Here is a 21,251-nt window from a genome sequence, read left to right as displayed (position 1 = left end):
CTTATGCTAATTGCCTAGATCTTTTGTTGAGCACTTTAGTGGCTAGAGCACTTAAGAGTGTGTGGAGCACAAGCCAATATCCTCACTGAGCTCTCACCACCTCGAAATGGCTGGGCAAAGGGGTATTTATAACCTCAACCAAAGAATATAGTCGTTGCTCCAACGGGCAGCCTACATTGACCGACTGATTCGGTCACTACACAATGCACAGACCCAACGAATCGGTCATACTGTGCAAGGTCGCCGTTGGGTGGCTGACGCCAGGGCCCCATGAGCCTGAACTACTGGTTCGGCCCTTGTTCGGTCATTCCAGTGCCGTTCTCTCCTTCCATGGAATGACTGAATGAATCGGTTGTTCCAGTTCCAGCACATGACCGAATGAATCAGTCAAATGCATCGGTCTTGTTCTGACTTGATTTATCTTGGTTTCTTCGTGGGTCGTTTTCTTACTTGATGTCTTGGGTTGGTTAAAAGGTCTTCTAGGGTCACGTACAAGTCTTCTTGACCTTAGTTCATCGCTGTTTGATTCCCCAAGTTCATTACTCGCATCCATGAGACTAAACCTTATATACTCGCAAACATTGTTAGTCCATATGTTAGTGTTGACACACAATCACCAAAATCACTAATGGTCTAATTAGGTCCATTTTCCTTACTCCCTCCACTCTAGCGGCAACGAACCTTTCAATATTAGTTATCATTGAAAGAATATTGCCAAGATCCTTGAATAAATCTACGAAAATACAAGCATATGTGCTAATTCAAGACTTCAAGATAGGTTCCTCCATAAGGATAATAACCAACTGTACTCAACAAATTCTAAAGCACATCTTAAATTGGGCAGATGCAATAATATGCACCTGAAGAGGTTTGGGTGCTTGTTGGATAGATGTAATAACGTGCACTGAGACCAATAAGTAGAGCCATACCATTTGCGATGCATCCGCCGCATCTCCATGAGTATAGAATCGCTTGATTTGGACGTATGCGTCGAGCTACGATGCAGACATTTTTGCAGCCGGCGTACAAGCTACATCCACTCGGTATCTATGTAAAGGTGCGTTTGGAGGGGTTAAAGTTGAGTGCTAAATTTTAGCACATATTAGTATTCATATATTTGCTAAAAAATTTAAGTGTTGACTAAATTTTAGCTCACTCTATTAACACTCATGTTTGGATATACTAGTGCTAAAATATAGCACTTTCATCCATTAACACTTGGATCAAACATGATCTAAGAAAAATACACCGATGGGTGTAAGATGGACGGATGGACCTCATGTGGCAAGACTTCTTTAGAGTGGCCGTGGAAGCGTTGCAACGGCCCATTCAAGCGGAACGGCTTGTCCGTCTGCCTGTGCGACCTCGGTAGGCGCACACGTCATATCGCACATTGTCGAGAGGTGAACGAGGGGCTTCACGGTTCACAACAGAGAAAAATAGCGTGCTGCTACGGCTAGTCTCGCAGGAGCGCCTTGCCAGCTGGAACGGCTTGTATCCGCGGCCGAGGCAGCGTCCCAAGAACTTAATGGAAATTAGAGGAAGGAAGAAGGGAAAAGAAAAAAAAAAGAAAGAGGTGAAGAGGAAAAGGGAAGGATTGGAGGAAGGAGAAGGTCTAAGATCGTGGACTCGGTAAGTCGTAGGCAAGAGGCGCTGATCTCTCGTGGAAATGGGCAAGACCCAATCACAAAAAAGGTTCAGAGATAGAACATTTCATACAGATTACTAGACTGATAAACCGCTATATATCAAGAATCACTCGGTCTGTTTCAACTATCTGTGGATAGTGGACTTGACAAAAATTGAGACACTAATGGACAGGTCACGTTTGAGCCTAAAACTTCTGAACTCCAGGCCTATGCACAGGTTGAAGGCATCTGTCAGAACTTCTGACCTTCAGCAACAATTTGCAAATGCGGAAAACCTGCGATATTGAAGTACTATGCCTGTATACTTTTGGCGAGGTTGAGGGCATTATGGCTGGTAAAATGCCCATGTTTGTTTTACCACAAGTTATGCAGTTCTGCTTGGCATTGAAGCATCATGATTATGATGATCTGAGCCCAGGAACATTGTTAAGACCCATCTTACGAAGAATGTTTCTAGGTATCGCTGGAGGAACTGCAAGGCCCATGCTTTGGCTGAACTCTTCTGCAAGGTGAGCAAGCCTGGACTTGTCTCGACCGATCGTCTTGTTTGAGTTGTAGTACCCCAGCCATGATTGATAGGCACATTCTTTGCTCTTCATCTCTACTTTTCTGACAGCATTTTTGACCTATCAAATCAAGCAGGAATAAGAAGACATTGAGTACTTTATATTTACAGTCCAAAAAATTGAATTGAGTTTTCTTGAGCAGCGAAAGATAGACTTCAACAACAACAACAAAGCCATCAAATCCCAATCACATAGGGGTAAGCTCAGCCAAATTATACTTGCACATATAAATATGGACAAGATCTGAATTAATCACATATACATGGCAAGCAAATAATAGATTACTTCTGTCTCAACACTTGAATCGGCTGAAGGTACTGCAGCTTCTGATATGGACAAATCCTTAACTGTGCCAAGAAAATACTTTTCCCAAGGAGCCAACAGTAAAAGTCCTTGACCTTCCTTGCCTTTCCGTCCAGTCCTGCCAAGTCTGTGTATATACTGTTCTCTATCTGCAGGAATTCCAATCTGCAAGACAAATTAATTTTCAGAGGTCATTTCTGAGAAAATGATAATCTTTTTTAATAGCCATAGGTGGTAAAGGGGCTCAAATTTAGCCCAGATAATTTTAAGGCCCGGGCTAAAAAAGAGCCAGGCTCATATTTCGTAAAATTTTGAGCTAAGAATACTTAAGGACTGAGTTGGATTGTGAAGGGGGCATTAGGGCCATGACCTATTACCACCTTTCCATAGATGACTCGTAGAACCCATGATACAGATATAGGACTCACGATAGCTCTAGTTTACAAATATTAAGGAATTGAAGCAAATGATTAGCATTAACTCATAGCAACAACAGTTTACAACAGGATGATTTGTAAAACAAAAAAAAAATAGTATACACACCTGTATTACAAGGGTGACATCAGGATAGTCAACACCGCGAGCAGAAACATCAGAACTGACCAGTATCAAGCCCTTTGACTTCCTGAATTCATCTGAGACCTTAGTTCTAGCAGACTGTGACTTTCTGGAATGGATCTCTCTTATATTCAGTTTCAGCTGAGAAAGAACTTCAGCCACAAGTTTGGTGACCATTGCAGTGGTACAGAATATAATAACCTGAAAAATTATATGTGAAATGGCAATAGTGAAAGTTCCTAAGATATAAGCTGGGAACTTGATGACCTCACTTACCTTGTAGTCTGCATCTTCAGCCACATGTTTCTTCAATACATCATATAGGATAGAAAAGTGCAGGTCTAGTGGTGCAACCATGTATGTTTGGCTCACCTGATGCAGTAAAAAGAGAGTAAGGTACTTCAGAGCTAGCAAGCTTTAAAATTTTACCACTAATGCTCATAGAGATGCCAAATCTAAACCTGCGAATGTGTCTCCTCATCTCCCTCTATAACAGTGTTGATAAACCTATAATCCTTCTTCATTGCCACGTGCGAAATTTGGCGGACCTAAATTTAATCTTCAATTCAGAAACTGTTTGAAGAACAAAAGGGCATAGTGAGAGAATGAAAGAAGAAAAGTACCTCTTCTGGAACAGTAGCAGAAAACAACAGTGTCTGTCGTTCTCTAGGAATTGAAGCAATTATTTTCTCAATATCTCTTCTAAATCCCATATCCAGTAGGCGGTCAGCTTCATCAAGAACAAGAACCTTAACCCCTTTGAGTCGGGTAGAAAAACCAGGTGTGTTCTCCAGATGATCCTTAAGCCTTCCAGGTGTAGCAACAAGGATCTATTAGACCAGTACCAAGTGTTAGTGAATATATCAAAACTAGGTGAGAACACACTGTAATTGATGCCTACAACCTGACATGGGTTAGCCTGCATGCTTCGTTGCTCTTGAGTTAATCTTGTGCCACCAATTACAACCTGCACACCCAGTGAGCGATGATACTTGAGAAGCTTCCTGGCCTCGACAGCCACTTGGTTTGCAAGCTCCCTAGTAGGACACATCACCAGCAAATTTATAGGTGGCCGTAACTGATTCCGTTGGTGAGGCAATGTGGAGAGAACCTCAATAGCTGGAAGCTGAAACAAAGGTGAAAACTCAGTCAGATTGTGTAACGGCTAAATAGTGTGACTGCAGTAATTCTGTTGGTGCTAGTGACATCAAATCAACTAACTGAAGGGCAAGAAGTAATACCAAAAAGGCAACTGTTTTGCCAGTTCCTGTCTTTGCTTTTGCAAGAACATCCTTGCCTATACAGGGACAAAACATTGAAATGTCACCTTCCAGACTTCACAAGATATTGATAGCACAGTGTGAAGCAATAATAATTGCATTTTCACTGACCTTGAAGGATTATGGGCAGCGTTGCTTCCTGCACCTCAGTCATCCTTTCATATCCAGCATCCTCGACAGCTTTCAAAGATAGAGAAGAAATGACACACTGATCAAACCTGCAACATATGCAATATATATTATTAAAAGGATAAAACAAAATGGAGATGCCATAACAAATGACAAAAGTCATATGAACACCAACAGGGTACTGACCAGTATCAAATTATATCCTCTATTGAATGAGCTGAGGAACGCTACTAAAAAGGCAGTAATAACTGATCTGTAGTATTATAGATTTGTGCTAACACGGGACACTACTACAACTTAGGGAGAAGTAATTTGGCACCAAGTATGGGCTTATGGCTGTACAAGCTATGAAAAAACTCGTATTCTCAAATTAAATATCAGCTCTACTAGTACAGACAGCAACGGTAAGAAGTAAACAAGAGTTCGAATTCGTCTGTATGGAGTACTGTAGAAAAGAATGCAGTGCACATTTGTAAACCGTAGCGCAGGCCATTACCTTGTGTCACTGAGGTAGGAGCCATCCACACCTCCTGCCTCGTCCCCCCTCGTCACCGCGCCCACGCCCAGCTGCAGAGCCTCCCCTTCGACGTCCTCCTCATCCTCGTCGACAGCGTCCCTCCTCGTGACAACCCTGGAGAACGAGAGGCTCTCCCCCTCGTCCCTCCGCCGCCGCTTCTGGACGGCCGCCGCGCCGCCCGGCCTGGCCCGGCCGGCGACCCCGACCTTGGCGGCGGCCAGGGGGGACACGAGCCCGCGGCGGCGCCTCGCCGAGACGCGGAGGCGGCAGGGGAAGGCCCTCGCTAGGACCGGGGCGCCGGCGTGGGTGCGGAGGAGGAGGTCGCCGCTGGCCATCTCCGGCAAGCGGGGTTTTGGGAGGACGGGGGGCTTCTGGGCTTGCGGCTTGGCGCGCGGCGACAGGAAGATAAGATATTTCCAGGGCGCCTTTTAAAGCCTTGTTTTGCTGGCCGCGGTCTCGTGTTTACGACGACACGTTCGTATCTTCACTTTACGAAGGAAAGCCCATTTTAAAATATACCGATTATTACCGTTACACACTTTATTCATTAAGGGAATGAAATCCATAAAACACTTGCACACGCGAGCTAATATGTATGTACATTCATATCGGTGAACCAAACGGAGAGCCTCAGCTATTTTGCCTGTGCTATCGCGCCGCATGGCCGCTGGACGCGACCACCTCCGCGTCATGTGGCAGACGCGTACGCGCGCCTGGCTTTTTTTTACTCGGCTCGCTCACTTCGTGATATTCGTGGGCCCAACCGGTCATATGCGCATCACTCGTGGAGGCTTCATGCCGCCGTCCTTGCCTCGCTAAAATTTCCCTTTATCGTCGCTCAACATCGCCCTTGCCGTCCCCTGCTCTTTGCAGACATGCAATAACAGACGAGGGCAGATGTATGCTGCTATTGTTTGTTTCAATTTCTTAAATACATTTTTTTCTATGCACGTGCTTCTCAAATACTATAATTCCCAAGTACCAACTTAGATTTTATTTGGATCCAAATGCTAATAGGTGAAAATGCTAAACTTTAACACTAGCTTCTCCAAACGGTGGTGGATGAGCTAAACTTTAGCCAACACTCAACTTTAGTATGTGCATGAGTGCTAATATGTGCTAAAGTTTAGCACTCAATTTTAGCTCCTCCAAATAGACCCTTAGTCCACATATTTTTCTTTATTCAGACCTACATCATATTTATACGATGTTGTTTGGCTCCAGGTTAATATCTAAAAATGCTAAACTTTAGCACTAGCTCCTCTTAACAAGAATCCCAACGGGATGAGCTAACCTTTAGTCAAGATTCAAAAATATTAAAATTTAGCACCTAATTTAGACAATTCAAACATGCCCAAGTCTACAACCCTGCATGCGCCAACATTATTCATCGCCTTTATAATTTGTACTGTTGTACTGTAGCCGTAAAGACGCCATTAATTAATTATACTATGCTAACAATAAGGTTAAATAATAACATAATCCTTACATGTCTTCCCTACGGGCGCAGCGTTAGCACGCTAACCATCCTAGTATAAGTATATAACGCATCAGGAGAGTGACAGTCACTGAAAAAAGCTGAGCATGTGTTTAGTTGGTGAAAAAATTTAGATTTTGGTACTGTAGCACATTTCATTATTACTTAACAAATAAACAAATAATGTCCAATTATAAACTAATTAGGCTTAAAAAATTCAGCTCGTGCTAATCAGTTAGACTATATAATTAATTATTTTTTCAAATATATTTAATGTTCCATGCATATGTCCGAATATTTGATTTGATAGATACTGTGCAAAATTTTTTGGAACTAAACATGGCCTGATCAACAGGGGGAGCCGAGACAAAGACAGCAAGAAAAATCACGGGTAAATGACTAACGAACAAACGAGACCACACTTCGAATCGAGCCCATGCATCATGAGAGGTGACAATGCCAGCATATTATCATGTCATATTATCATGGGGAGATCAACTTTGATTGGCTGATGGGGGAGAACCATCAGACATATTATCATGGCGAAATTCTACAACAATGCAAGTAATGTTGTCAGTGCTCCCACGCCTAAAGGCAATCTCCGTCAGCTTCCGGGCTGCAGCCTCAGGGCCATCCTCGTCCTTCACAAATGCAACAGCATGCTGGAAAAACCACAAGGACTTGATCAGCACAGGCATTAGGAAAGGAACACAGAGTAAAGCTTCATCATCTCATTCGAAACCACATCCCACATTTGGTAGATGGCACACTAACCTCACTTGGCACCACATCCCACAGCCCATCACTAGCCAAAATCAGAAACTCCAATTCACCGTCAATTTCTTGATCCTGGCAATAAGTTTACAAGTAAACTGCCTCTATTTTTAATCAAGTGCACAAATGACATCAGACATTTCAGGGGTAAGTGTTGTATTTATCCCCTTTTCAATGGATTAAATACAAAGTTTATGAGAATTGAAGGACACCTGAATCTCAGGGTCTGCAACAATGAACCGCTTCAACAAATGATTGCCAAATGCCCGAGACATTGCAAGTATACCACCTACCCTCCATGTTCCTGCAAAGTTTACTTACCAATTACCATTATCATCTAGAAGACCTTTTTTATAGAAACTGTAATTGAACCTGAACCAAGTAGATAGAACCTGTAGTAACTTTTACGGAAATACAAACACACACTAAACCAAACTGGCCATTATTATGATGAATTTGACGTACCAGACCACACAACAATTCCTCCAGCATCCTCAATCCGTTTCCGCTCATCACTTCTGTTAGGTTTGTGGTCATCAGAGAGTGCAATAGCTGCAAATGAGAGTGGCACAAGTGCTTTAACAACAAGCAACATATACAATCAATTAATAGACAAAAATGTAAGTCCAGACTGGATAAGTTGCAGTGCTTCTTTAAGCCACACCATAGCAAGGGAACCAAATCTATACCTATATTACTAAAGCGAGTAAGGTTTCCGCCTCAAATTTTGGTTTGGTACGTCTCGTGTCATTGACAGGTGGGTTTTAGTTCGTCCCATATGTGAGTCCGACCAGTCGTGCAGTCATCTTCGATTGGGACTCGGCCGGGCGGAGCTCATCCTCCTGGATTGTCTTCAACTAGGACTCAGACCGTGCGCAGCTTCTGCACCCGTGTCGCATCGTGTAAACGAAAAAAGTCCGACTCTAAGCTCTCGTTCAAGATCCTCATATGATGGCTCGATCGTCTACAACCTAGCCAGCTACCACGGGAGCCCGTGCTTGCAGGTCCTGGTGATACTAGCTAGCGTGTGTGAGGGCGCACCACGTGGTGGCGAGGAGAATTGGAGCTGCAGTTGCTGGCGCTTGTCGACCTCCGTATGGATTGGAGCTCATCTGATTTGGTTGCTCTGAAAATAGAAAATAGTGAGAAGAGAGAAGGAAGATTTGGTTTGTATGATCTCATGATCTGATATGGTTGCTGGATGGGAATTTGGTGGTGGTGCTGTGTTGTTGCGGCTAGCTGTGCTATGCTCATTGTGAATAAAAACAAATGAATCAATAAGAACTACTGCTACTGGAGATTCATGGAGAAGGAAGAAGCTATTTGGAGATGGAGGCGCGTTGGCAGGCACAGGGCTGCGCACGCCCATCACCGACAACATGAAGCGTTATCAACTTGGTGATCAAAGAGGAAGCGTCACATTGGTCCTTGACCAGCTTCCTGCTTCCGGACAACACAGTAGGTTATGCATGTATCCAAGCTCCTCACTTGCATAGTCTGTAACCAAGGTTTCTTTGGCTCGGAAAAAATGATTGAGGACATTCCAAATTTAGGAGAAGAAGAGCGACTCATTGTAATATTTCAACACCAACATCGTAGAACAATATATTGCAAATTGAAATTACTATAATAGGTCACATATAACAAGTTGATCTTTTTCTTTGCTATAATAGGTCACATATACTTTACTGATATATCCGGTCTTTACCCATAGCAACACAATGCATATTTGACAATTAAATTCAAAATAAAATTTTAATATGTACAATTGGTAGGACATTGAATACATCATCAGTGATAACCTTTGACACTGATGATAACCATGGCTTAATCGCGTGTATGGAAAATAATTTTGGCAATATGCTTGGCGAGCATGACAAAAGACTGTATTTTCATATTTATTTTTTTGGGTAGCCATTTGGATTAAAACTTATTTGTTATCTATTGAATTGATGAAAGTAAATAGGAGGTTTTAGATTTTGTCATGTAAAATTCTCATAGTGTTCAATAAGTTTCACATGTTTTTTTTTAAAGAGAATTAGAAAATAACATAAGAACAACGTGGTTATATTATCCATAGCAACGCACGGGCACTATGCTAGTAAGTTAAATATAAATATGAGAATCACTTTCCTAACTTGCCTAGATTGCATGTTGCCATCCCACCTTATATAACATATATATGACTAAGTGTTTTCCCAATAACCCACTTGATATTGGTACTTTCTTATTCACTAAATGGACTTAATAAAGGAAATTGTATGAAACTTTTTCAACAAAAAACATACAACGTCAACACCTACCTTTATATGACTTGCATAATAAGAAAAAAAAGGAGGGGAAATTTCAAAAATCACAGCACAATTCAGGGGTTTTGTCAAATGCTTCAAGGAAAATCAGTCAGACACTTGCTAGCCATATGTTCCAAAAACTCATCCTAATGCCAGTTTGACTCTTCACAAACTAACGTGTCAACCATGCGGCTTCCATCATGTTGTGGTTAGATGACCTATTTCAACCGGAAGGCTAGCAGACAGTCTGTTTCCCATCAACTAAGACATCAGATCCTTCAGTGCTTGCCCACTCACCCAATGATTGCTTCATCACAGTAGGATGAAACAACCTCATCGGCTAGCTTTTATAGGAAAATAGCCCAAAGGGCTATGCTGCAATGGCTATTTTCGCAGGGTGGTATAGGGAGCAGTTACTAGGAAAATAACACATAGGGTAATAGGACCACGCTGCCAAGATGGGATTAGGGTCGCCTTGAAAGCAGTTGAGGTCAGGTTAGGTAGCTGAATGCCTGAATGCTTGATTTGGAGTGGAGTGGTTGAGGGAAAAAAAACTAACTTTTGTGGTGGTCCATGAAATTCTTGAAATAACCAGATTCATCTGGACTCTAAAATATTTAACTGTGTCACAGTACCAGGCAGTGATAAAATCCAACTCAATTTTTAGGCTGGGCGCATGCTGATCACCAACATGCTGCAAGTTAACAAGTGATACATTACTATCAACTTTTTAAGGCAAGACCCCAACATGCTGCAATGGTAACATGCGAGGCTATATAGTATTGACTAACTGAGTGAGTGAGAAAATTAAGGAAACAAATAGAACCTTTGCCTGCCTTTGATATTACAGCCCGTGAATCACCAACATTTGCCACATACAGATGGTTACCAACCAAAACTGCAGTTGATGCAGTTGAGCCAACCTGAATATTTCCTTCAGCAACAGCATCCAAGAAATCAGCATCAGTTTTTTTATAGGTCTCACCTGCAATTTACCATTAGTAGATCCATCAATTTACTATTAAATTAACTGCTTATTTTTAAGTAAGAATCTATGAGAAATCATCATACTTATTGCAGATTTAGTATCAGTAACAAAAGCTGGGTGTTTTTTGAGGTTTTCAAATAAGTGCTCCTTCAAATACTCAGCAGCACGGGTACCTCCATGACCTGAGATGATGAATGGTGTGAGATTCATTAAATAGAGCAAATAAGGTGTTCCAGAAGTGAAGCCTGACCGTCAAATACACCAAAGAAGTTTATTTGTTTATCATCAATTGTTGATGATTTGATATCATAGAAGTCTTCCATGCCCGGTCTTCTACCTCTAATGCTTGAATACCCACAATTTAAACTTCCATCCTCACTGCAAGCACAGATGTTCACAAGGAGAGCAATTAAGAGAGCTACTGATGAACAAATAGACTCCCTCCCTCCCACACGTGAGAGCTCATTAGTAGAAGGGGAACCATACAACACACAGTCACACACCCCACCATTCAAATATTGCATTTGCAGCTGCCGTGCATTTGAGGTGATACAATTTATATGGTCTGTGAGTGGATGAGCAATTGAGCACAACATCTCCATGCAATTTCGTTATGTATAACAGTGGCAATCTCTTTAAATGATTTTAAAATAGGTTGCCATGCATCGGTATTTGATACATGAGGGCTTGTTACAAAGATAAGTAAATGTACTTATAATAGATGTTTCACCAGTAATTCATGAGGGCTTGATACATGAGGGCTTGAAGCTTATGATTTATCGAGGTCATGTAGCGTGTAGCATATGAGTACAATATTAATTAGGTCAACATGACTTTCCTGATGAATCACTGGTGAAACATCTATTTTTTTCAATAGATGTTTCACCAGTGATTCATCAAGAAAGTCATGTTGACCTAATTAATATTGTACTCATATGCTACAAGCTACATGACCTCGATAAATCATAAGCTTCAAGCCCTATCACTATAACACAAGAGAACTCCTTCAATTAAGTTTCAAAAGAACCAAACGCCTCATATGAAAAGGTCTCAATTGTCAATCAAGACCCACTGATTGGAACCTACAATTTGTCAACTAAAACAAACATTAGCAATAAAGCACCCATGATCCAGGAGGTGTTACCTCTTCCACGCGCCGGATACGTCGGGAACCTCCACGTTCTCCCTCTCGCTCTCCTTTTGCGCCGCCGCAAGGGCCGCCACCAGGGTCGCCTCCCCCGCCTCCCTCACCCTGGCATTGGCCTTCATCTGGACCGTCGCGAGGAACCGGCAGAGCTTCAGCGGGTGCCGCACGCCGAGCCCTTTGCGGCTCCTGGGCCTCGGCGGCCGCAGCGCCCTCGCCCTCGCCCTCGCCCTCGCCGCCGCCGCCACGGCCGGGGCCGCAGACGCCGGGCTCGGGCCCTCCTGCTCCCTGGCGCCGCCATCGCACGCCATCTAACTCGTGTTCGACGCTCGGACCCAAACCCTAGCGGCGGCAAACCTCTCGGATCAAAAATTTGGCAATGCGGGCGCGCCTGTGCCTCCGGGATCCGATCGAGCGGAGCCGGAGGGGGAGGGCGCGTCGGGCGGCGGCAATGTAGAAGGATTCGGGAGCGCGCTCGGCGGCGGGTGAGCGCGCGTGGGTGAGCTGGACTTGTTGGGGGCGGGAGCGGGGCCACGAAAGGAGAGGCGATCGAAGGGAAGGGTGGCGAAGCGGAGATGCGATGGCAGAGAGGATCATGCCAGGTTTGGTTTGGACTTTTTTTATGAAGAATATTTGGTTTGGACTTTGGAGGGATAAACTTCGTATGACATGTGGGACCGTGTAACCGAGGCTCAGCTGTCAGTGACGCGGGCCCGTGGTGGGACCGGCTTCGAGTCCTGGGGGCAACGTTCGAGCAGGTGGAGCCTCGGAGGCGGTGTCGCATCGCTATCAGGTGGGTCCGTGTGGGTCCCGGCGACGTCGTCGTGCTTGGACTTGGGCCTCGGCCCAGTCCTGACTTCGTCTCCTCCATCGGGACCCGCAGTAATTACTCGCAGACATCTTTTCCTCGTGTGCATGCCATCTGTTTGATGTAATATCTCACTGATTAAACTACTGTCATCAGCGCTATCCTAAACGTTAAATCAGGGCCGGCTCTATAATTTTAAGGGCTCCTGGCCAAGAAAGAAGGGAACTAATTTTTAGTGTTAAAATCACAATATATAGTATAAATAATAAAAGTATTCTATAATATATGTATAGCTCAGTTAAAGTATAACAATACTGTAATAAAACTAACAATAGTGTTGCTTAATGTGATCACGTTGCTGTCTTGCCAGTTGCCGCTCGTCGTGAGCGGTGTGGAGCAAATCAGATGGCAGCGTCGTCTCCTCTGGCTCCGTTCGGTTGGTCTAAATCCGGCTGTTGCCTGCTGCTGGCTGCTCTGGCGGGCTACTGCATGGCAGCTGCTAGCTCCAGCCAAAAGCAGCTGCCAGCAGGCCAGCCGAACACGGTGTCTATTTCTCTACTCCTCTCCGACCTCCACTCTCAAACAAACTAGTAGATATTTATTCTCTAAACCTGAACCTGCTTGCTTCTCTTCTTAAATGAATCGGCAGTGCTCCTGCCAAGTTTTTTAAAAAAAAAGCAGACCAGCAGATCGTCCATCGGCTCGTCGCAGCTAGCCTATAGCTCGTAGGGATGCACACGCAGGGCTGCAGGGCAACTTGCAAGTCGTGATCGTGTCTCGTGGCGGTTAGCGGCAGCAAAAAACGAAGCATCGCTACTCTGCAACTATAAGCCTCGGAGCAGCCTCACCCTTACATCATGGGCTGAACCTGGTCACCTGAACATGTGATTTGGCCTAATGGGCTCAATTAAAGACTTATTATATCTACTAATACTACTAGTTACATATATGATCCAGGGCCCCTTAGCTCTGTGGGCCTCCGGCGGTCGCACCTGCCGCCCACCCCCTGGAGCCGTCCCTGCATTAAACGGTAAACTGTTGGTCACCTTCCGCTTAGCTTATTATTAGGGCAAAATGGGTGTTTAAACGAGTAAAACGGCTATTTAAACGGTCAAAACAATCGATTAAACAGAAACGGTGTATCACTGTGTAGCATTTAAATGGTGTGTAAATAGAAATGGTGTACCACTATGTAGCATTTAAACGGTATGTAAACGGACTAAACAACCGTTTAGACACACAGTGACTGTCATTTGTTCGAGATGAATAAGACTGACGGTGCTAACTTCGAATAATAAGCTAAGCGGTTATATGGAGTGGGAGCCTGTAGCTCGCCGCCTATACCAACAAAGTTGCAATTGTTTCGACTACAGTTTGAAAATGACAAAGAATCATATCTTTTTTTTAGAGGATGGTAAAATAATAATATCCATATATCCTTAAGTAACTTACTGAAGATGACTCCTTCATACACTGGATCAGCTGGTGCAGACAAATACCCTTTATTCTAAACTTGATCCCTTCATATCCATTTTCAGATCCATAACGACCCAATATCAGCAGCGAAGTGTTCAACAGATGTTTCACAAAAAAAAAGGTGTTCAACATATGGGACACCACTTTTTACAAAGAAATATCAGTTTTTGTACCCATTATATTTTTACATCCACGCCTGACTGAAAAATAACCACTCTTCCAAATACCCTGCAGAACATAGAGAAAAATGAATACTAAGAGAAGGATGTTTTTGTTTCTGGAACTATCCACATAAGACAGAGATTTGTCCCCCAACCCTTTGATATATTCCGCCACAATTAATTAAAAAAATACAATAGATAACTAGTGGTAGCTCGTTTTGTCACGCTAGCTGTGTCCATGACAACCCTTATTTGAGCCTCACTTGACGTAGGCTCACTACCTTCTTTCCTAATTGATTAAATACTAGTCTATCAACCCGTGCTTCCGCAAGGGCTAATTAGAATTAATATAAGAATGAGGTTAATAATTACAATTATCTATCTCACGCCCTTTTTCATCTGTTAAATATTCTAACAGATACTCTAAAATATGTATTTACCATTATCTAGTTGCAATAGATTTCATTTTACATCACACCTCCATATGTATTTAATATATGTTTAGTTGAACTATTTGTTTGTGAATTGGTATTCTTATTTTTTTCCATCATACATACATATATGGTGATATATATCGTGGGTAGTATTTTTATATAAATAATGAGAAAAATAGTAATTTATAATTTTATATTAGTGCACTTTAATATATTATTATAATTATATAATTTAGATTAAAATTTGGGAGTAATTTAACTTGTAATAATAATAATAATATAATTGTATAATTTATATGCAAAATTAGAGAGGTATTTGTATTATTTTTATAATGGCATAGGTGGTTAATTTACACAAAGGTTAGTGGGTTACTTTATTCTATTTTCAAAATGGAATAGGTGGGTAATTTATTAGAAAAGATAACAGATATGATGATTATTATAATTAGAGTGTTGGATTGAAGGTTGGATGTTTCTGATTTTTGTAAGAATTTATAAGATTTATCTATTTTTTTCAGAGTGTCCACCTAGGCACCTAGGTGGCTTCATGCTATGGAGACTTCAAATGAGTTTCCAATTAGTAATAGTAAGATGGCTTCAGAGTTCGAGTCGCACAATCAAATAACCCTTTTGCTCTGGACAAAAGATATATCATCAATGAATAAGCGGTGATCAATGATGAGTTCCAGAGTTTGAGTGCCTGAGTGCAATACCAACTTCTCCTTCGACGCAGACAAGCCTTGCAACCAGCTTCAAGGATGTAGTCGTAATCAGATTCTGTCACTCCTCGCTCATGTTTGTTGGGTCTGTAGTGTAGTTTATCAACCCTACAATCTTTGGGATGAGACCTGTTGCTCTGCTAATTTCTGCACAGTTATCAAGATCATGAGTGAGCTTTTTTAAGTATTAGCATCCCCTGTACAGGAAATGAATCCTCATCCATCCACGGTTCTTTTCCTTCTTTTGGAACTGACAGCATGTCCTTGATTGTTGCAAGTATATGTGTATCTTGGAGCTCCATGAACTATTGACTGCTGCATGGGCTGAGTTAGCCTGTACTGATGCTGTCTGATAACCACCTTCCTCCCCTTTAATATCCACCCTTGAACTTAGTTGCCAATTATCAGTGCCCTGTTCGTCGGTGTCCACTTTTTGAGCTGGAATCCCGTGCTTGATGACCAAATCATTCTATACATCAGAATCAAGAAGAGAAGATATCATCTGTATTGTGCCTGGGATACCAACAATTAGGAGATCTCCAGAAATCTCGACAGTAATCTTTGCAGCGAAAAACCTGTCCAGCTCAGCATGCTGATCAAGGTGGCAACTGGCAACTGCTGAACCGCCTTGGTCGAGGTGGTTATTTCTGAGACATGCAATGTGTTAGATGCAAAATTTGGACCGCGGCGAGCTTCCTAGTGCGTGAGTTTGAGTTGAGAGAGTCAACCGTGAACCTGACAAGTGGCAAGATTTAGGTCCTCCTGCGCAAGCACACCGTCTTCCATAGTCCATACATTTGTCGTAGTCATGCTCGTAGTACAGGTCAACAGACTGAAATCCCTCCTATATATGTATTCGAGGACACTTATTAGTGCCCTCGCCAGTGATCTCCGAAGGTAGGGGAAGAGTAGAGACTCGCATGTGCATGTAAGAATGTAGAGCGTCCCTGTAGAAAATCTTGAGTGCTGGTGCAAGGTGCTCATTGTTGTCATCGTTGGGGACCTTGTGGATCTCCGTGCCGGATAGGCGCAGGGATGGAAGTCCGATTCGCGCCAGTACCACAGGAACCTGGATCTTGCCTACAAGGAGTGTCCCTAGCAGTATCAGAATGCCCATAGGACCGAATGCGATCGGCACTGGAATAGCTATCCAAACTGGGAATATCAAGGTATACCCAGTTTCCAGAGCCAAATTGGAACGTCAGATAGGATTTGGGTTTTATGCCGGCAGGCCCCTACTATATTGTATGTATTGTAAGCATCCAACAAAAAGTGGCGCAACAACTAGGGTGGCCAATCGTGGAGAAGCATTGGTCCATAGTAGTACACCACCGAAGGCGAGGACGGCAACCAGTAGGCTAGATTGCAGGAATACATGATCCTTCATGGTCGAGCTGGTGTTGGACCTGCCCCCAACCCAATGGGTGCAGGCAGGCCCATGGGATGGGTCGGATATGGGCACGGGTGCTGGCGTGGGGATGGGAATGGGAATGGGAATAAACCAACAGCAGATGGGGATGAAACAACACGTCAACACCCGATGGGAATGGGGATGGGGATGAACCAACAACCGATGGGAGGAATGAACTTGGAGATTGGGAGGAAGCAGGGGATGCCTATGCGGCCGCTTATGGGAATGGGTCCTGGTCTTGGTGGAATGTCCTGTGCTGCAGTGCTGGCTACAATAAAATATAATGGATGCTGCATACGGTGGTCAACAGCCATATGGAGGATACGTACAGCCGTACAGGTGAGGAGGCTACACCTTGCCACACCACAGGTTATGCAGCGGTGGTTAAGAGAGAGTTTAGAAAGGCATTTGTGTTTTGCTCGCCTGGTTTTGCTTTGTGTATGATTCCTTGTTTCTTTTGGGGTGGGTGGAGTATAATTTTCGTCACTATTCTTTTTACAATCCATGTTGGATACTGTACCTACTAAATAGCAAATAGCAAACAAGTGAACAAGGGCGACGCTACAACTACTGTGTTGTGTTGGATGCTACTAGAAAACATAACTTTCGTAACACCAATTTGTTTTACTATAGCTTAATAAATGTGGTACTAGGTATCCTAGTAACACATGTTCGTTAGTGTTCCTATTGTTGATGTTACTACTGTATGATCTATTGTAATACAACATATGTGTTCCTTTACATCAAAAAAAGTGTTACTATTTGATATATAGTAACACAAGACATGTGTTCCTTTACTTCAAAAAAGCGTTACTATCTAATCTATTATAACACAATACATGTGTTCCTTTACAATAAAAAAATGTTACTAATTAAAAGATAAATTTTTTTATCCACATGCCATAGATGGGATTTAAACTTGCAACCTTCTTTTTGCACATTGCCTCTCTTACCATCCCACCACAATGTGTTTCTTGTCAACGACTATATAGGTTTTCCTTTTAACTATTCTTTGCTAAATTGATGATGAATATTTGGACAACCTAAATGACATCAAATAAAATAATCTTGAACTGCAACATTGTGGATCTTGTTGAGACCTAAAATTTTGATATAAATATTTTTTCTCATCCAAGAAGTTGTATAATTTTTTTAAATTTTCTTGTATCTCACTATAAACTTGAAAATTGACACTTATTTTTCAACAAACCAACTTACATGTTGTATATGTTATCTTAGTGATCATGATATTTTTATCGGTGGAGTTCAGCACTCCTCTCTAGCTTATACTTGCATCATAAATATTTCATCTGATATAGAAATAGTGCCTTTCACTTGAACATAATGAGCACGAAGAGTTTGTTTTGTATAAACAACATGTGTTAATATTTCTTTTTATATTAAGAATTAATATAGTTACTTAGCCATGATATCATATTGTTTATCCTTTTGAAGTAATTTAGGAATGTTTACCCTTTTCCCATAATGTAATGTCTATTGGGCCTTTGGTAAAGTTTGCGCTGATCATAGTATTAAGGTTTTGATAAACATAACAGATGTGTCACAACATTAATGCCACTGAATAAATAAATATTTTTATGGTTACTTTTTTTATTTTGAAAACTTGAACCATATCTTTTTTATCAACTTTAAATAAAAAGTATCAAGTATAAAGAATATATGAAAGTTAATCTCTGCTAACAAAAAATATGAATAGCTAGAGCAATTTCCTAGAAAATATCATAGGTTTGATTCTTATTTGTATAATTTTTTATTCCAATATCAATATTATTTCTTCTCAACAATTAATAATTTCAAAGGAAAACATTGGACACAAAGATATGAAATTTTATGAATAAATCGTCCTCATTCAATCACCAGAAAAATAATATATTACTTTGTAACATTTTAGTTGTAATATTATTTGTATGTGTTACAAAATATTACCACTTTGTAACATTTTAGGTGTAACATTAATTTTGTGTTACTATTTTAGTTGTTTGTAACACAATTTTATAGAACAAGAGATATGTGTTACAATGTTTGCTGTAACACAAAGTTTTGTGTTCCTATGATTTTTCTTGGTAACACACTAATGAATGTGTTCCTATAATATCTATGTTTTGTAGTTGTATAATTTGCTATAGGTTGTTTTTGCTCAGTAAACATATTATTTGTTTCAGCATTCTTGCTGGATGGACAATAAAAGGCTGGACCATTTGGACTTTGATTGAGTTTGCTCTCGTTTTTGCATTGACACGTCTCATAATCCAAAAACTGTTTCGTAAAAAGAAAATAGAATCCGAAAATTGTTGAAGAGTGTCAATGACTGTTGAAGAGCCAACGACAGCTTGAAGCTGACCAGGTATCTCTAGCTCTCGGACTAATGACAGTTTGGAATTGGCAACGGCTCTTGTAGCTAGAACGGACTCTAAACCAGTGGCGTTTCTAGTGGGTTGCCATATATACCATGTCATATCTAAAATTCTAATATAAGATCATTAGCTATAGCCAGCCTTCGAAATGTGACACCCCCTCCCGCTTAGCCTTCCACCCGAGCGCTCTCAAGCAGGAGACCCACCCCCTCCCGCGCAGTCTCTGTTGGCTGCCGTTGTCGCCGGCCGGCGGCGGCCCCGCCGTCCCTCCCTCCTCCATCTCTTCTCTCCACCTCCCCCTTCTCCCGCTCAAATCCAAGCCTATTCAACCCCCTAACCGGTGTCTCTACTCCCGCCGCCGGATGCCGGAGGCCAGATCCGCGCCACCCGCAGCCGGATCCGCCCCTCCCCTCGCCGGATCTGCGCGTCTCAGGTTGGATGCGCCCCCTTCTTGCCACCCATTGGCCTCCATGGCCGCCGCCCCCTGGTGTGCGGGGTGCGGCCCCGCCCCGCCCGGCGTGGCTGCGACCGTTCCAGTGGTGCGGCCGACCTCGACACCTGCTACGTCATCCTGCACGAGCGGTTTTGCGCCTTCATGGTCTTCTAGGTGCTGATGTTGAAGGGGGAGGCTTCTGGATGGCGGACGGCTCCGGCCGCGGTGAGGCAGGGTGCGCGCCGCCACTGCACCAACGTCCTGGCTCTTTGGGGCCCCTCTGTGGTGGCGCTGCTCTAGGAGGGCTCCCTGCGGCTGCCCGGCTGCATGTTTCTTGGGGCTCCGTGGAGGAATCAGGGGTACAAGCGAAAGTCGTTTGCCCGTTTGTGGGCCGATGATGGCGACGCCCTCGGCGCCGTTTACCTTGTTGAAGGCGTCATCGACTACCCCTCTTCCTGCTTCTCTGTCAAGCTTTTCAGGTGAAAACCTAGGACACTTTGGTTGGGCGACGGTGGCGCCAGTGGCGTCACATCCTTCCTGGAGGCGTTCTTGGCTTGGTGGTGGTGGTGTTGGTCATCGTTTTCGTCGTCCTGCCCTCGCTTCATTGCGCCATCATCAATTTGGTTGCACAGATTGTTACAATTTTGGCGGATGCTTTGCCGCCTTGTTGGTTGAGGTTTGCTTCGGGGCGGATGCTTTGCCGCCTCGCTCGGTCGTGCTCTCTAGGTGGATGCTTTGCCACCTATACTCTGTTCGGGCGGATGCTTTGCCGCCATGGTTGTGCTCTCTAGGTGGATGCTTTGCCACCTACACTATGTTCGGGCGGATGCTTTGCCGCTATGGGTTCTTGATGCTGTGACAGATTCTGGGCAACCATAATGATGTTGTAGTATCTTTTTGTAGGTTCGGCTGTAAGCTGCAGTGGGCTCTTAGGTTTGTGGTTTCAGTGTGTTGTCCTCCCTTGTGTTGCTTGCTGGTTGTGGTTCGGGTGTGAGTTTTTCGTCTGTAAGTGTGTTTTTCAGTGTTTCTCTATTTTTAGTTCTTTATGCTCTTGTGTTGGTCAAATTGTGTTTAGCCGCATCAAAATTGTGTCTGTAACTGCTTTCTTATTAATGAAAAACGTGCGAAGGCACGGTCGCGAAAAAAAGATCATTAGCTATAGAATCAAGAGCCTATTACCAAGTAAAATATATAGATTATACCAAAGTATATATAAAAAATTGTTATATTGTTATGGCATACCTTTTTCAAATGCTAGGTACGCTACTGCTCTAAACAGACTGAACTATATATTTTACAAGGGCTCTATATATAACGCGAAATTCTCTTTCCCAAAAATGTAACAGGTCTGTATCCTCCGGAAACGATTCCTCTGCCCTCGGGCCCAGCTGGCAGTGGCACGACGCGTCTCCCTCCGTTACTGCGGAGAAGACTCGTCCGTATCGTCCACCGCTCCCGGCGTGCTGCCGCTGTCCTCGTCCATCGCCCTCACGGTTGTCCCTCCTCCGCGGTCCCCTCGACGTCAGAGCGACCGAGCGGGGACACACTGTTGCTTGCCTTTGGCCCTTTGTACACTCGATGTACGCACTACGAAACTGCCATTTTGTACTGACGTACTGGTACTAGTTGACAGAATCACTCTATCAGACTGATACTGCAAAGCATCTTCACCATCCGGAAGCACACGATGACACGAACACGTTATTATCTTTTAATATAAAGATAACACGAACTTTCACGGCAGCATTCCATAGCAAA

At 43.0% G+C, this 21,251-nt stretch overlaps 2 protein-coding genes across 3 annotated transcripts; both read right to left on the bottom strand.

The window, feature by feature from the left end:
* Nucleotides 1-1,696: 1,696 nt before the first annotated feature.
* LOC120673216 (DEAD-box ATP-dependent RNA helicase 25-like) lies at nt 1,697-5,405 on the bottom strand. The gene is made up of 10 exons (XM_039953966.1): nt 4,982-5,405; nt 4,468-4,574; nt 4,318-4,373; nt 3,981-4,202; nt 3,700-3,906; nt 3,538-3,624; nt 3,353-3,448; nt 3,062-3,277; nt 2,501-2,683; nt 1,697-2,275 (listed from the first exon to the last, which is right to left on the bottom strand). Exons 1-10 carry the CDS (start codon nt 5,335-5,337, stop codon nt 2,048-2,050), a joined length of 1,758 nt encoding a protein of 585 aa, XP_039809900.1. The 5' UTR covers nt 5,338-5,405; the 3' UTR covers nt 1,697-2,047.
* A 1,449-nt stretch (nt 5,406-6,854) lies between these two features.
* LOC120674246 (probable protein phosphatase 2C 7) lies at nt 6,855-12,275 on the bottom strand. Of its 2 annotated transcripts, none has more exons than XM_039955392.1 (8): nt 11,677-12,273; nt 10,783-10,910; nt 10,616-10,714; nt 10,371-10,529; nt 7,719-7,805; nt 7,466-7,557; nt 7,254-7,328; nt 6,855-7,141 (listed from the first exon to the last, which is right to left on the bottom strand). In XM_039955392.1, exons 1-8 carry the CDS (start codon nt 11,985-11,987, stop codon nt 6,974-6,976), a joined length of 1,119 nt encoding a protein of 372 aa, XP_039811326.1. In that variant the 5' UTR covers nt 11,988-12,273; the 3' UTR covers nt 6,855-6,973. The 2 variants fall into 2 exon arrangements, with proteins under 2 accessions (XP_039811326.1, XP_039811327.1); XM_039955393.1 differs by having other exon boundaries at nt 6,876-7,141; nt 7,254-7,351; nt 11,677-12,275.
* Nucleotides 12,276-21,251: the final 8,976 nt, after the last annotated feature.

Source organism: Panicum virgatum, chromosome 5N (genome assembly GCF_016808335.1).
Source record: "Panicum virgatum strain AP13 chromosome 5N, P.virgatum_v5, whole genome shotgun sequence".
Taxonomy (NCBI): Eukaryota; Viridiplantae; Streptophyta; class Magnoliopsida; order Poales; family Poaceae; genus Panicum; species Panicum virgatum.
The sequence above is the reverse complement of the archived record's forward strand: the minus strand, read 5'-3'. Positions and strand labels throughout refer to the sequence as shown.

Bases quoted from the DNA above. Each gene is read 5' to 3' on its own strand.
- LOC120673216 (XM_039953966.1), bottom strand. From the start codon at position 5,337: ATGGCCAGCGGCGACCTCCTCCTCCGCACCCACGCCGGCGCCCCGGTC. The intron at 4,575-4,981 runs GTAATGGCCTGC...CATATGTTGCAG, and splicing joins TCCTACCTCAGTGACACAAG to GTTTGATCAGTGTGTCATTT. The intron at 4,374-4,467 runs GTCAGTGAAAAT...GTCCCTGTATAG, and splicing joins GCTGCCCATAATCCTTCAAG to GCAAGGATGTTCTTGCAAAA.
- LOC120674246 (XM_039955392.1), bottom strand. From the start codon at position 11,987: ATGGCGTGCGATGGCGGCGCCAGGGAGCAGGAGGGCCCGAGCCCGGCG. The intron at 10,530-10,615 runs GTATGATGATTT...GGTAAATTGCAG, and splicing joins TGATACTAAATCTGCAATAA to GTGAGACCTATAAAAAAACT. The intron at 7,142-7,253 runs GTTAGTGTGCCA...TGGTTTTTCCAG, and splicing joins GGGATGTGGTGCCAAGTGAG to CATGCTGTTGCATTTGTGAA.